Source organism: Dreissena polymorpha, chromosome 7, assembly GCF_020536995.1.
Source record: "Dreissena polymorpha isolate Duluth1 chromosome 7, UMN_Dpol_1.0, whole genome shotgun sequence".
In the NCBI taxonomy this organism is placed as follows: domain Eukaryota; kingdom Metazoa; phylum Mollusca; class Bivalvia; order Myida; family Dreissenidae; genus Dreissena; species Dreissena polymorpha.
Genome location: NC_068361.1, coordinates 81827079 through 81841846, shown reverse-complemented (window position 1 = coordinate 81841846; position 14768 = coordinate 81827079). Strand labels below are relative to the sequence as shown.

Here is a 14768-nt window from a genome sequence, read left to right as displayed (position 1 = left end):
AATGTTATGGTACATTGTCCTCAAGCATGCATCTTACAGGTTTTATGACATAAATCCGGTTGTAAAAATTCATTATCGAAGTGTCACGAGTTAAGCGAAAACAGGGCCAAAGTCTGTAAAATAGCGCGGTAAAATATACTGTCAGAAAACTAAGAGACATTAATTATGGACGAAAACCTGTATTTCAGAAAAATATATATAAAAAAATTGAGATTCTGGAACTGTAAGTAAAGCTCGATTGGTAATTGTCAAGTCGGGTACTTCTTAAATGTACCCCGGGTACTCTTAAGTATACTTAAAAATATCCCGGGTACGAACAATTCTTAAACCTTCCCGGTCAATTAAGAATGTATCCGAGTTTTATTCCCGCCTAAACTACGATGTGCTTAAACGCGCTACGGGATACGAAACAATGTTATATCCTTTTTGAACAAAACTTGTCTCAGCATTCTTTTTGAGTATGAATTTCGGTAATATTATGTCAATATTATAAAATATTGGCATACATATCAACACATTTCAAAAGAAAAAGCCGACAAGGACCAATTTCGCGTTAGAATTCCCGGGTACGTTTTAGTATATTTTCCTTACCCGGGCTACATTTAAGTATATTTAAGAGTATCCGAGGAACATTTCAGTAGTACCCGAGCCGTCAATGACCAATGGCCATTCGAGCACAAGTAGCAGATAAAATAGACTATTATTGCTATTTACACGATTTTATCCAATGTGGGTCCTCGCCAAAGTAGGTTAAATTTACCCCGGCTACCCAATGAGTTAGTAGCCCAGTGCACGATGGCCAATCCGACCTTAATGTGCACAGTTTTATTATTAGCTTTTTAAATAGTGCGCATTTTTATTTGCGTGGGTTCAACCCTCTTTAAAGGCGTGTATCGACCAGTAGTTTGGGGCTAGTAAATATAAGTCTGAACGATTTCACCAGCATATAATTCTTGCATGATTATTTATGCAAGAAAATACCATCGATATGGTTTTCGACGATGCTGCGAAACATCGTCTAAGTTATCATACCATGAAAAAAATTCTTCACAATGGCGACCTATGTAAAACACCGAGCCAGTCCGATTGAGATAGCTCGATTTTTCTAATCGGCATACCTCGCTGATTATCATTGATAAAGGTAAATATTAATAGAACAGCATATTCTGAGGAAACAGATTCAATAAGTGTATCAAAACGTTTATTTTAAATTAGTAATTTTACATCCATTTTATTTTTATGGACTAATGAAACAACTATATATTTTCTCTATTTTGTTTGATATTTGTTCTCGATTTTGTACATAAATTGCGAATGAAAACATGTAAAATTAACTTTCTACGCGATCACAAATCTAATGCGAACAATTTCGAACCTGCAAATTGTAAACGCTGCACTGCTATGATATAAATATAGATAAAACAACATTTCTTTGCGTAGTTGTCCGTCCCGCTAGCGCAGTGGTAAGCACTTTCCCTTTTTCACCTGTACGACACCGGTTCGATTCCCGCTCCCGGCGCAATGTTATTTTTTGTTTGTTTTGTGGTCACCATTTCGGACAGGTGGTTTTTTCCGGATAATCCTCCCCCCCCCCCCTCCCCGCAGCACAAGACCATATAAAAAATTGAAAAGTATTTCAGTAAAAACAAATAAATAGCTGGAAATTGCAGCTATGATTCAAAATTCGTCCCAACTGTCGTCAATCTAAGCTTATTAGGTAGGAGTGCTGGACCCACTCCGGGTACCAACATTATGCAGCCTCAGGCGCGGAGGTAACTCACAACCTTGGAAAAACACAAATACACACACTGGGTGCAGCCTAGGCGCGTATAGACTAAACCAAGGCAACAAATCAAGTGCGGGCACAATCATTTTAAATTTACATATTTAATACGATATTCTAACAGAAATTACACAACCACCTAAGTGCACATACCATGTTTGATAATTCGTTCGATTGTTAGATTTTAGCATATACATGTATAAGGTCATATCGCTTTGGTTAGTTAACTTATCCATATGTTCCTGGGCGAACTCGAATAGTCAAGTGCTCTTACGATTGAGCTCACCTGGTCCGGCTATGTGCTCATACATACTTTCGAGAATCATCATAAAAGTATTGCCATACTTAATGAACAAACATGCCTATGCGTATTGAACTTAAATTAACAAACAATATTCAACAGGAAAAAAGTCATATATCCATGTCCATGGGCATGTGAAATCACGTCCGTACATATAACATTATTAAATTAAGAACGTAAACAACGAAATAAAAGTAGGGTATGATGTACATGTGTTTTTATTATTAACGATCATGTCGTGTTTTGTATATATCTGCTGAAATATAATTTTAATAACCCACAATAGTTTATTATAATAGAAAGTTTTTACGAAAAGTGGTACAGAAAAATACACGCCGATTATCTGTTTAAAGATATTTCTTGTTAGATTTGATCGAGAATGTGACCCGCCTCCCAGTTTCGCTCAATGGGTCAAGTTTCCCACGGGTACTACTTCCCCGTACCCCTAAACAAATTTTGTACCAGGCATGCTTCGTACCCAAAAGTTTGTTTCGTACCCAAAATTTTCGTACTCAAATTTTTCATCGTACCCAAAATGTTCTTTTCAACATACACAATTGTGGTGATATAGATAAACTTAAATTGATGTTTTATATCAATCCTCTTCAAAAGCATCGTCACACCAGTACTGTCAGTACTTTGATTTTACATTAAGCTGGTGTACGGAAATAAAAATTCTTAATTTGATTCACCTTTTGTATATTTAGTTAATTGTATTTGTTGATTTAAATGAGCTGAGAATATTTAGGAAACATGTAAGGAATTAAATAGTGATATATGCAATAATGAAAAAAAATCATGAATTGGTTTAAAATGCACTATTCTTTTTGCAAAGAAAGTAAAACTTAAAAAAATAAATAAAACATGTTCTGATATGGTATGCTGTGAATATCCGTGCGAAATAGATTGATCTTTAATTGTTTCACAAACATTTTTTTTCAACGAAAGCCACATAAAACAGGAGGGGTACCAACATTCGACGTGACTTCTATTATAAACTCTATATAAATGCAAACTTAACCTATAAGTCATTCGAACAATAACGATTAAAAAGTACAGATTAAAACTTATTATTGGATTTCATAAAAAAAAGATGGTGAACAATAGTTACAGAATACAAAACAGAAGATATCGGCGCATTAAAATAATTATAAAAGATTTTAAAAAATACATTTCATTATATTCTGATGTATGTGTGTTGAATATTTTTTTCATAACGTACAACAATATAAATTTTAATTACTATTTCATAATTCCATGCATAAATCTCATTAACATAATTATTATTAGCAACGGTCAGTGTTTTACGTTTCACGGGAGGGCATGGCTAAATAGTATCCGGATATTAAACAGGTTGCAAATGGACGAGTAAGTACGCTTTGTATTGTTTTTATTGGTTACGCTTAATTGTCTTTACGTTTAAATCAGCTGTTTGTGTTTTATTGCGTGTTTGTTGAAATGCACGAATAACGGTTATTACAGTGAAATTATTTATATCATTAACACAAACAAATTTATGTTTACTGAAAGGTCTTTGCATAAATGTATCGCACTAAGACAGTTACGTACCAAGCATGCGTGTTGATAAATTAATTAAAAAAATACTGAACTAAAGAAAACTGATTCAACACTCGGATGTATTACAGGAACTTCAAGAAACATGCATGATAATATAAAGAACAAAGCAATAGACGGATGGCTGATGTAAGTTATGCACTATTATAAATGAATTAGTGCATTGAACTATCAAACTCATTCTGAACAATAATGGAACGCAGTGGGGGCTATGGCACCTCATTGGCCCAAAGCTTCAGCTTGCCAAGCCTTGGGGGCAGTGAACCAATCAGCGAGGCAGATGAGTTTGTCGAGGTACAGTTAAAACATTATATCTGAAATATAATTTTTTTTTAATATCTCAAGTCTGTCTAATAAACAATTAGAGAAATTTGAAATGTTTAATCTCATAATTCCCCAGTCTTTATTCAAACTCAGAATGCTTCTCACAATATACTATATATTATTTTTGTATGTGTCTTATTCTTGTAGATCTTCTTTTTAAAAAAATTGCTTGTTTTAATTAAATTCTTGATGAATTTTGAAAACCCAAGCTTCATTGTCTTCAGATGCGATCCTTGCGGGAAAGCGGGGACAAAGCTCTTCAGTTGCAGGACTTTAAAGCCGCCATAAAGTATTACAATGAGGCTCTGGAGATTAACGAACATAATCCAGAGGTGTTGCTGGCTCGAGCTGCAGCCTGCATTGAGATGCATGATTACATCAGTGCCCAGAGGGACACAGAGTTCCTTATTGGACAAGATCCTGAGAATCACGAGGTATTTTATGAGATAAGTTTAATATGTTTCTTAAGAAGACTTGCATGTTCACAGATTTAAGCCTGTTTTGAAATCTGTCATTTAATGCTTTTAATTGATAAATGTAAACATCTGAAGTAAGAAGCTGCAGTTAAAAACAAGATTAAAATTAACCCATTTATGCCTAGCGTCTACAAAAAAAGCCTTGGAAAACAGCTTAGACCCAGATGAGACGCTGCATGATGTGGAATCTCATCAGGGTCTGCACTGTTTGCTTCAAGGAATTTTTATAAGAAATATTCTAAATATAGAAATAAATATACTAGACATCCCTAATTTTAGTAATAAATTGATTCTATTTAGAAGGATGGGAGAGTCCACTAGGCATAAATGGGTTAAAGAAAAAAGGTTATCCAGGCCTGGGCTCTAACCAGTTACCCTTTGAGTGAAAGTCTTGCTTTCAGACCACTGGGATATTCGTGCTGATTCAAGGACAAGACTTTGGGGAAAAAAATGCGGCAGCAAGCTCTGGAGAACTGCTTAATGCATCTGCACAGGCTAATCAGGGCCTACACTTTCCACTTTTATTGTATATTTGTTTAAAGAAAGAGTCTCTTCTTGGCAAATATCCAGTTTTGGCAGAAAGTGTCCTCTCTGATTAGCCTGTGAGGACTGCACAGGCTTCTCTGGGATGTCACTTAATGCGCATTCATTAAACCCCTTTCTCCCATAACAAGGCTCACTTGTGATTCTCTGTGTTCATGTTCTTTTCAGGCACACAGACTTCATGGGGTCACTTTGCAGTACCTGCACCAATACAAAGAGGCCTTGACCTCATTCCTCACTGCCCTTGACCTTGACCCAGATAACTCAGACCACCTTACAGATCTTATTGCTGATGTTGCTGGACAGTTTTGTAATATCTCAGAACAAATGAGAGACTCTCTCAGAGGTAAAGTATAAAAAGTTTCAAAATAATTATATAGAAAAAGTTATCCCTCCCTTTGCATTAATATTTCTCTGTTCTTAAGCTTTGTTCTGGATAATGTGATCTATGGATGCCAGTTTTGGTGGGCAAACTAAGGTCTTTTAATCTCTAGTTTTCTTTATCATACTTCTTTTACCTCAACTACCGGGGGTATTCAAAGCAAAGGCAAGCTATTCTACTGGCAAAGGCAGAGGTGTCTGATCTTTGGTGTGAGTTTTCTGATCAATAACTCAATAAAATCACTTTATGCACATGCATTCAACGCCCTTTATACAGTCAGCTCAGCTCAAATGGTGACCTTTTGTATATAAACTACAAACATAAATGCCTCACATCCAGACTAATGGGGTTGTTTACCCTTGGGACTTCGGTTTAAAACCATTGCCAGAGCACACTGCTTTACACATATACTGTTTATTAATACGGTCGAAAACAGCCATATGGTCAGGCCGATTGTACTGGGCTGAACTATAAGCATAATAGGGTACTTTGCAGTGTTGTTGCGGTGATTTAATAATAATATAATAATTTAAAAATAGCTTTACTTTTAACAATTTAAAACGATGACTATAAACAAGATACTTAAGAATCAAAGCAGTTTTTACATCAAAAAAGGATAATTACATCCATTAGTACTTAAATATATTTGCATTTAAATGATTATTTTATATTGTTTAACTGCTATGAAGCTGTTATATTATTATTATCTTTATTAGTATTATTATTTAATATTGTATTGATGTTTTTGTGTTAAAAAGTTGTTCAGCATATGCTGCAATGGAGTTTGTTTGAGTCTTTTAACTTTGTGATCTGTGATTTTAGATGTTCATAATATCAGATGGGATTACTTTTAAATTATATATATTATTTGAAAAGAAATAAGTTACACAGGTGTGTAATATGTTTGAAATAAACAAAAGTACACGGATATGTTATATGTTTGAAATAAACAATAATATTAATATTTTAAGGATTCTCCAGATCACAAAGTGGTTCAACATTGCAACTATTTGTCTACATACATGATAAAATCCAAAGATAGATGTAATCTAATGTTAGAGTTATATGATATATTAGGAAACAGAAGCAATGGAGTAATATAAGATTTATGAACCTTAACTATTAGGAAAGGTAGAGCCTGATTGAATAGCTCTCCTCTATGAAAGGGGTTTTGCATGTAAACATGCATTAATATAGATGTATATCACACAATATATTGTAATTTATTTTTGTGCCCACCCCTCTTCAAAGAAGAGGGGGTATATTGTTTTGCTCATGTCGGTCGGTCGGTCCGTCCACCAGATGGTTTCCGGATGATAACTCAAGAACGCTTAGGCCTAGGATCATGAAACTTCATACATAGATTGATCATGACTGGCGGATGACCCCTATTGATTTTCAGGTCACTAGGTCAAAGGTCAAGGTCACAGTGACTCGAAATAGTAAAATGGTTTCCGGATGATAACTCAAGAATGCTTAGGCCTAGGATCATGAAACTTCATAGGTACATTGATCATGACTAGCAGATGACCCCTATTGATTTTCAGGTCAAAGGTCAAGGTCACAGTGACTCTAAACAGTAAAATGGTTTCCGGATGATAACTCAAGAATGCTTACGCCTAGAATCATAAAACTGCATAGGTACATTTATCATAACTGGCAGATGACCCCTATTGATTTTCAGGTCACTAGGTCAAGGTCACAGTGACTCTAAACAGTAAAATGGTTCCAGGATGATAACTGACAAGAATGCTTACGCCTAGGATCATGAAACTTTATAGGAACATTGATCATGACAGGCAGATGACCCCTAATGATTTTCCGGTCACTAGGTCAAAGGTCAAGGTCATAATGACTCGAAACAGTAAAATGGTTTCCGGATGATAACTCAAGAATGCTTACGCCTAGGATCATGAAACTTCATAGATACATTGATCATCACTGGCAGAAGACCGCTATTAATTTTCAGGTCACTCGGTCAAAGGTCAAAGTCACAGTGACTCGAAACAGTAAAATGGTTTCCTGATGATATCTCAAGAATAATAAGGCCTAGGATCATGAAACTTCATAGGTACATTGATCACGACTGGCAGATGACACCTATTGATTATCAAGTCACTAGGTCAAAGGTCAAGGTCAGTGACAAAAAACTTATTCACACAATGGCTGCCAGTAAAACTGACAGCCCATATGGGGGGCATGCATGTTTTACAAACAGTCCTTGTTAAATTGTATTTTGTATTGTAATTATTTTTTATTTAAAAGTGTGGCTCAATGTTGAACACTTGCAGACAGGGAATATAGCCGTGATGCTCCAACATAAGACCCTGTCTGTATGGAACTTGTAGTATATTGGGCTATGAAGAAGAGACGTCCCCCCAGAGTGGCGTTAGGACAATATTTAAAAAGAAAGTCAATAATAATATTTAAATAATAAAGGTTATGACTTACTTGTCGATTAACGGTCACCTTTATAGGGCCACATAAAAATTTGAGAGTAAAACAATGTACTTTACAGTTAAAAATTAAACAAAACAACTATTTTATACATAAAAGGTAGATTATTTACATTTTGTACAGTACTATATGCATTTATTTACAGGTAAAAAACAAGTTGCCACCCTGGGGGGCTAAAAGGGGAAGTTTTGGAAATGTAGGCTGGTGTGTGTGGGGGGTTTCCAGCAGGGGTAATACCACTGGGTTGGACTAAGGGTAAGGGGGATAATTTGGGTGTACTATTTTTAGGATGGTTTTGTCCCCTGGACCCTAGGGAGTGCACGGTAAATGGATACTATTAAGAGTACAAATGGTTAGAAAAATAAAACAATATGATCTTTGAGGTACTGGGATATTTCAGTAAAATATGGAATTGGTAAAAGACCAAATTACATTTTAATGCAGGAAAACCCCACAAAAAGCTCTTATCCCTTCAATATAACTTATATATAGGGGATAATAAAAGTGAAAGTAATACAATAGTAGTTTATTTGCTATACACAATAGCAATTATTGGCAAAAATTAAGGAAAATACAAAAGTACACTATCTGCTATTATGAGCATGATAGCAATATTAAGAAAGACCTACAATAATACCAAAGAGTTGGTATTAACCACAAAACTAGAGCTATAAAAGGATTTTTCAAGGTATAAGGCCCTGCACCGTGCACTCCAGTCCAACATGGCTCTTCGAGTTTGAAGGGGAAAGGGGGTGTCAGAGGGGAAGGGTAGGGTTGCAATGCAGCCAACAAACCCGGGTTACTGGACGGCCTCGTCTTTTCTTTTAATAAAAACAGCTATAAAATATGATTGTATTAAGAAACTGAGAAATGTAAAGGGTGGACTAACGTCGTACTCATTTAAAAAAAGTTTTAGAATAATGAATATCAGGTCAATGCCATTGGCCTGATTTAGAAAGGGCAAGGTGGAACAATAATTCTTTTAAGAACTAAAACAAAGTTGTGTCCTAGTGACACAAACCAAACATAATTACATAATTACAATAAGATATGTCAGGTTTGTGTAAAAATTACACTGTTTTAAAAGAAAAACAGCCACATGACTGTATAATTGGGTGGGTGTTGGCTGCTCTCCCTCCCCCAATGACCTAGATCTTGTCAGTTATCTGACAGTCTAGAAGGTATTTGGCGAGGGCAGAGAAGATCGGGCCCCCAGCTGCTCCCTTGGGGTCTAGCACGTTGGAAAGGTTGAAAACTAGTCCATGGGAGTGCAATGCAGCTTCGAGGTGGTCCCTCTGCACCTTATGGTTTTGGCAGTGCAGCAGCATGTGGGGCACAGTGAGGGGTTCCTGGCACCTAGGACATGCAGGATCTACACCGAGGACATACTTTCCCGCGCCACCGGGTAATAGTGTGGTTCCCATCCTCAGGCGCGTGATGGCTCTGTCAAGCTCAATGCTTGCTGAGTATTTGTCAGGCCGTCTGAGGGTTTTCACGGGTCTGGTAAAAGTATGTCGACGGGAAGCCAAATTGTCAGTCCGGAGATTCCACTGATCCACGACAAATTTCTTTGCCAGGGAGTAGATCTCAGTAGGCGCCAGGGATTCCCCAGCATCTATGGCCCCCCTCAAGAGGCCCTCCTTAGCCCCCCTGTAAGCCTGTTCATTCCCACTGATGTTGACATGTGCTGGACACCAAACTTATGTGACCTTTAAAGATTGATCTAGGCACTGTTGATGAAGTTCCAAAATGCTGGTTAAAATATCAGGCCTAGATCTGCTATTTCTGTTTTTTACATCCAGATCTAGCATGGGATTACATATAGGGTGTGTGGGGTCAAGGTCACTGTAAGTTGATATCGAACAATTATTTGCTCTTGATAACTTGAAAACAGATTGAGCAATTTGAATGAATATATTGGGAACAAATCGAGCTATTGTGATTGAAGCACAAATATTCATTGTACAACATTCATTGTTTATTTATGCATATGGGACAACATTTATTGTTTATTTATGCATATGGGACAACATTCATTTTTTATTTATGCATATGTGACAACATTCATTGTGTGTTTATGCATATGGGACAACATTCATTGTCTATTTATGCATATGGGACAACATTTGATTGTTTATTTATGCATATGGGACAACATTCATTGTTTATTTATGCCTTTGGGACAACATTCGTTGTTTATTTATGCATATGGGACAACATTCATTTTTTATTTATGCATATGTGACAACATTCATTGTTTATTTATGCATATGGGACAACATTCATTGTTTATTTATGCATATATGGGACAACAATTATTGTTTATTTATGCATATATGGGACAACATTCGTTGTGTATTTATGCATTTGGGACAACATTGTATTGTTTATTTATGCACATGGGACAACATGTATTGTTTATTTATGCATTTAGGACAACATTTATTATTTATTCATGCATATGTGACAACAATCATTGTTTATTTATGCATATGGGACAGCATTCATTGTTTTTATGCATATGGGACAACATTCATAGTTTATTTATGCATATGGTACAACATTCATTGTTTATTTATGCATATGGGGCACATTGGGTATTGGTTAACATTTCAGTTCACAGTTGTTTGTCAATTAAAAAAGCATGGTTTACAATCCTAGTCAAGGTATGTGTGTCTTGAAAGATATTTTGCAAATTAGAAAAATACTAAAATACTTAATAGCTTCATTAACTTACCTACTGCATAATTGATTTGGTTGAAAAAGTGTGAGAAACTCTGATAATAACAAGAAAAGTCAAGTTGGCTGTTCCCTCGTTATCTTTAATGCCTTTGTAAGGAAATTTGAAAGCATATTTGATCAGTTTACCTCAAAGCAAATAATTTAGAAACAAACCAATCATTGCCCCATCATAAATCTTACAGCAAGTTTTAGAAGCTATTTAATTTTGAAGCTTGACAAAATGTTTATGATCAATTTATTCCAAAACATCTTAAAGATGCCAAGAAATTGAATTATGTACTGAACTAAAGTCATCACAAATATTGATACAAATCACTTGTTTATTTTTCGATAGTTTTGTCGTACAACATTTAATACAAAAGGCTTCAGACTTCTAGATCTAAGTTTTGATATATTCACAATTTACAACAGACAATATATTTTATTAAACTCATGCTAGACAACATTTGCACTTTTTTTTAAACATGAATTTCTTCAAAAAAAACATTTTATCAAATTATGTACACGTTTTTCAGAGATGGACTCGTACAAGAAATTGAGTGAAGTGGGAGTTTGCCTTTTCCAAGCTAAGAAGTACAAGATCTGCATAAAGATTCTCGAGGCAGCACAGAGGTATCAGACCAATCAGAAAGGGATCACTATGAGGGTGCTCCTGACATTGGCAAACGCACACTCAGCGTTGAAACACATGGACAAGGCCATCTCGCTGTATCAGGAGTGTCTGCAGACTGCGATAGCCACCCACGATCAGATCTACCAGACAAAGGCTCTTGTGAATATAGCCACCTTGTATCTGGAGAACCAGGACACCCATCAGGCAATTACTTTAATTGTCAATTTTTAGCTCGGCTGTTTTCGGAGAAAACCCGAGGTGTGGTCATAGCCAGCTTGTCGTCCGGCGTCCGCCGTGCTAAATCCTTGACATTTTCCTCAAACATCAAAGTGCTTCCACCTACAACTTTGAAACTTCATTTGTAGATGCACCTTGATGAGTTCTAAACGCAACACCCATTTTTGGGTCACTAGGTTAAAGATCAAGGTCACTGTGACCTCTAAAAAAAATTCTGATAAGCTTTCGCAGCCGAGCATGGCACCCGTTATGGGGTGCTTTTGTTAAATATTATTTTATTCGGTTATTGTTTTTTTTATGATTTTCAATTCAATATATTTTCATCTTATGCACACTGTCCAGAGTTTACAAAATGTTCAATATATGAACATTTTGTACACCTTTGATATATTTCACTATCAAAAGCTTTTACATTACAATATAAACAATATTTGTTAAAGAAATAATTGAATTCCCCAATCACATCTACTGAAAAAGAGGTCACAATAGTTTCTATTCTATTCTTTTACGTAAATCATTAAAATAGCTAATTTCATTTAGTACATGGTAATTTAAGCACAGTAACAATTTTCCTGCTTTAAGAGTGGATTTATTTTTGCGCTTTTTACAATTACAGGCAATAATTTATTATGAGAAGCTCTTACAACTGGAGGCTGAATTGGTGCAGGAAACAGGAAGTGAGGATATTCTTCCAGACTTCTGGACTAAAGAGCTTCAATGCGGCCTTCATTTGAATCTCAGTATTGCTTACAAGGCTATCGGAGACATGTATGCGGCGATCAAGCACGCGCACAAATATGTTCACTTCATTGAAAAGTATGGCTTCGAGGGGAAAATAAAGGCAGAGTCGTATCACAATACCGGCATGCTGAATGAAGTACTAGGAAAATATAATGATGCAATTAACAATTATAACAAGTATCTGAATGAATGTAAAGGGAACGGTGACAAGAAAGGCATGGCACAGGCTTATGGGTGTCTGGGGAGTGTTTATGCTGCGTTGAGAAACTGGAAGTTGTCAGTTACCTATCATGAACAGTATGTCGCCATGGCGGCAAGATTCGAGGATAGAAGAATGAAAATTATAGCCAATGAGATGCTAGCGGATACGCTGATGCTTAAAGGAGATTATGATCAAGCGTTGATAGCGTACGAGGAAATGATAAACAGCTGTGTCCGGACAGATTACCGCACCAGAGCGACGGCCATGTGTAAACTAGGCCACGTGTATAGGGCGCTTAAGAAGCATCAGTACAGCTTGTACTTCTATGAACAGGCGGCAGAGCTAGCGGAAGATTTCGAATACCCGGAAATCGAGACTTTAAGTCACTATAACATTGCTTGTATCCAACAGCAGTCCACTCAGATGCTCGAACTCGAGAAAGCCCTGAAATATTTCCAGAATCTCATCCCGTACTATGAGTCCAAGATTCGCCAGCATACTGCTGAGAGCAGTCACTGCCCCACTGAATACTACATGCAGCTTCAGGAATGCTACGATGGGATCCAAACCGTACATGCAAAGCTGGGTAACAAGGAGGAGGCCCTGCAGTTTGCTGAGGCCTACAGGAAGCGATCACTGACTCAGACACACAATTACCAGGCCTCGGCCCTCACCTCTCAGAGCCACACTGCACCCTGGGATATGTGGACAGTCGAGAGGATGGGGCGAGTAGTCAGTCAGCAGAACAGGTATGTGACAAATATACTTTTCTTTCAAATTAGCATTGTTCTGAGAAAACTGGGCTTAATGATTGTGCATATTGCTGTCAAAGATTTTCTGCATTCACAGACTTTTTTGTTTAAAGGAAGTCCCATCTAAGTATGGTTTGGGCTGAAAGTGTCACCCCTGATAAGCCTGTGCAGTCTGCGCAGGCATATCTTGGATGACATGTACATGCGCTAGGCCCATGAGTTAAGCCCATTTTTCCCAGATTGAGGCTCAATTAATAAACAACCAGGTATTGACCTCAAAGAGCCTCACAGACCATCCAGAGAATGGGTCAGTCACACGAACAGGTAATGGACATTTGAGCTGTGCTCAAGGCTTAATGCTTGTGCGTAAAGTGTTCCTGCAGATTAGCCTGTGCAGTCTGCTGTAGAATATAAAGTGTATTTGTCTTTGTCTAAACAGTGGTAGGGGCATCAGTCTCTGTGACACATTTCTAGTTGTGTATACAAAGTAACATACTCAAGGTGCAGGGTCATGTGACTTTGTGGGGTTCACAATTAAAAGTTAATGGATGTTAACACACCGGTAAGTGGGGCTTTTTTTTGCAAACATCTTTTTAAAACAATTTCTTCTTAAGAATTTCAACTAGTGCATAAAAGACTATTTAAAAGACATTTGTTTATGCTTCTTATGGCAAAGTGAAATACATCAGAATCACTTAATTTATTAAGCCTGTGTTCTTGGCAAAAATTCTATGTGTACTGTGAGCATGTATGTTAATGGTTATGCTGCATGCAGCGTGAATTTTTGGAACCGATTTTAGATGTATTCAAGGATTCATACTTACCGTTTATCTTCAGATATTGGCACAAACTGCAAGAAAAACTGTCGTTTATGCACTAAAGAGTTTTGCAAATGTATCTCAATAACTTGAGATACATGCAAAAATAAAGTGTTTACATTCTGTCCAGCCCATGTGTAAACCCCATGTGAACCCCATTGATCCTACACCCTGGTACTGATATGTACTGCGAGGCAGTTAGCAATGTTAAATTTACATGTGATACATTTTTATATTGTACCTCAGACAAAGTGTGTCCTTCTTTATTATACAAACATTCTATGTCAGTTTAGTGACTATCAAGATTATACAAACTGAAACCTATATTTTATGTAAACAGCGCATGTAAAATATAAATCACAAACGCTTTAAATAAAATTTTCTGAGTAACTTCAATTGTTATTAACCATCAATTGAAAGAAACGAACATCTCATTTGGATTAGAACTCACTTGAGAGTTACACAATTTTTGTCAAGGTGTGTGCTTTAAATATATCTTGAATTATGCAATTTTGGGCTGCTTGGTTAATCACTATAATTTCATAGATCCGTAATTGGGGTTTTTAACCAGGTTTTCCGAAGGAAAAAACTGGTTATTAGATTGGCGAATGCGGGCGGGCTGGCTGGCGGGCGGGCGGAACAAGCTTTTCCGGGCCATAACTTTGTCGTTCATTGTGAGATTTTAAAATCATTTGGCACATTTGTTAACCATCATTAGACGCTGTGTCGCGCGAAAAAATTACGTCAATATCTCCAAGGTCAAGGTCACACTTTGAGTTCAAAGGTAAAAAATAGCCATAAATGAGCTTGTCTGGGCTATAA

The 14768-nt window shown here is 36.7% G+C and overlaps 1 protein-coding gene across 1 annotated transcript in view; it reads left to right on the top strand.

Annotated features, from left to right (window-relative positions):
• Window positions 1-3401: 3401 nt before the first annotated feature.
• LOC127836896 (tetratricopeptide repeat protein 28-like) overlaps window positions 3402-14768 on the top strand; it is a 39365-nt gene continuing 27998 nt past the window's right edge. The window contains exons 1-6 of the mRNA XM_052363540.1: window positions 3402-3452; window positions 3731-3953; window positions 4208-4417; window positions 5171-5348; window positions 11099-11400; window positions 12050-13125. Coding sequence (XP_052219500.1) covers window positions 3852-3953; window positions 4208-4417; window positions 5171-5348; window positions 11099-11400; window positions 12050-13125 — 1868 coding nt within the window. The 5' untranslated portion in view covers window positions 3402-3452; window positions 3731-3851. The remainder of the gene's footprint in view (window positions 3453-3730; window positions 3954-4207; window positions 4418-5170; window positions 5349-11098; window positions 11401-12049; window positions 13126-14768) is intronic.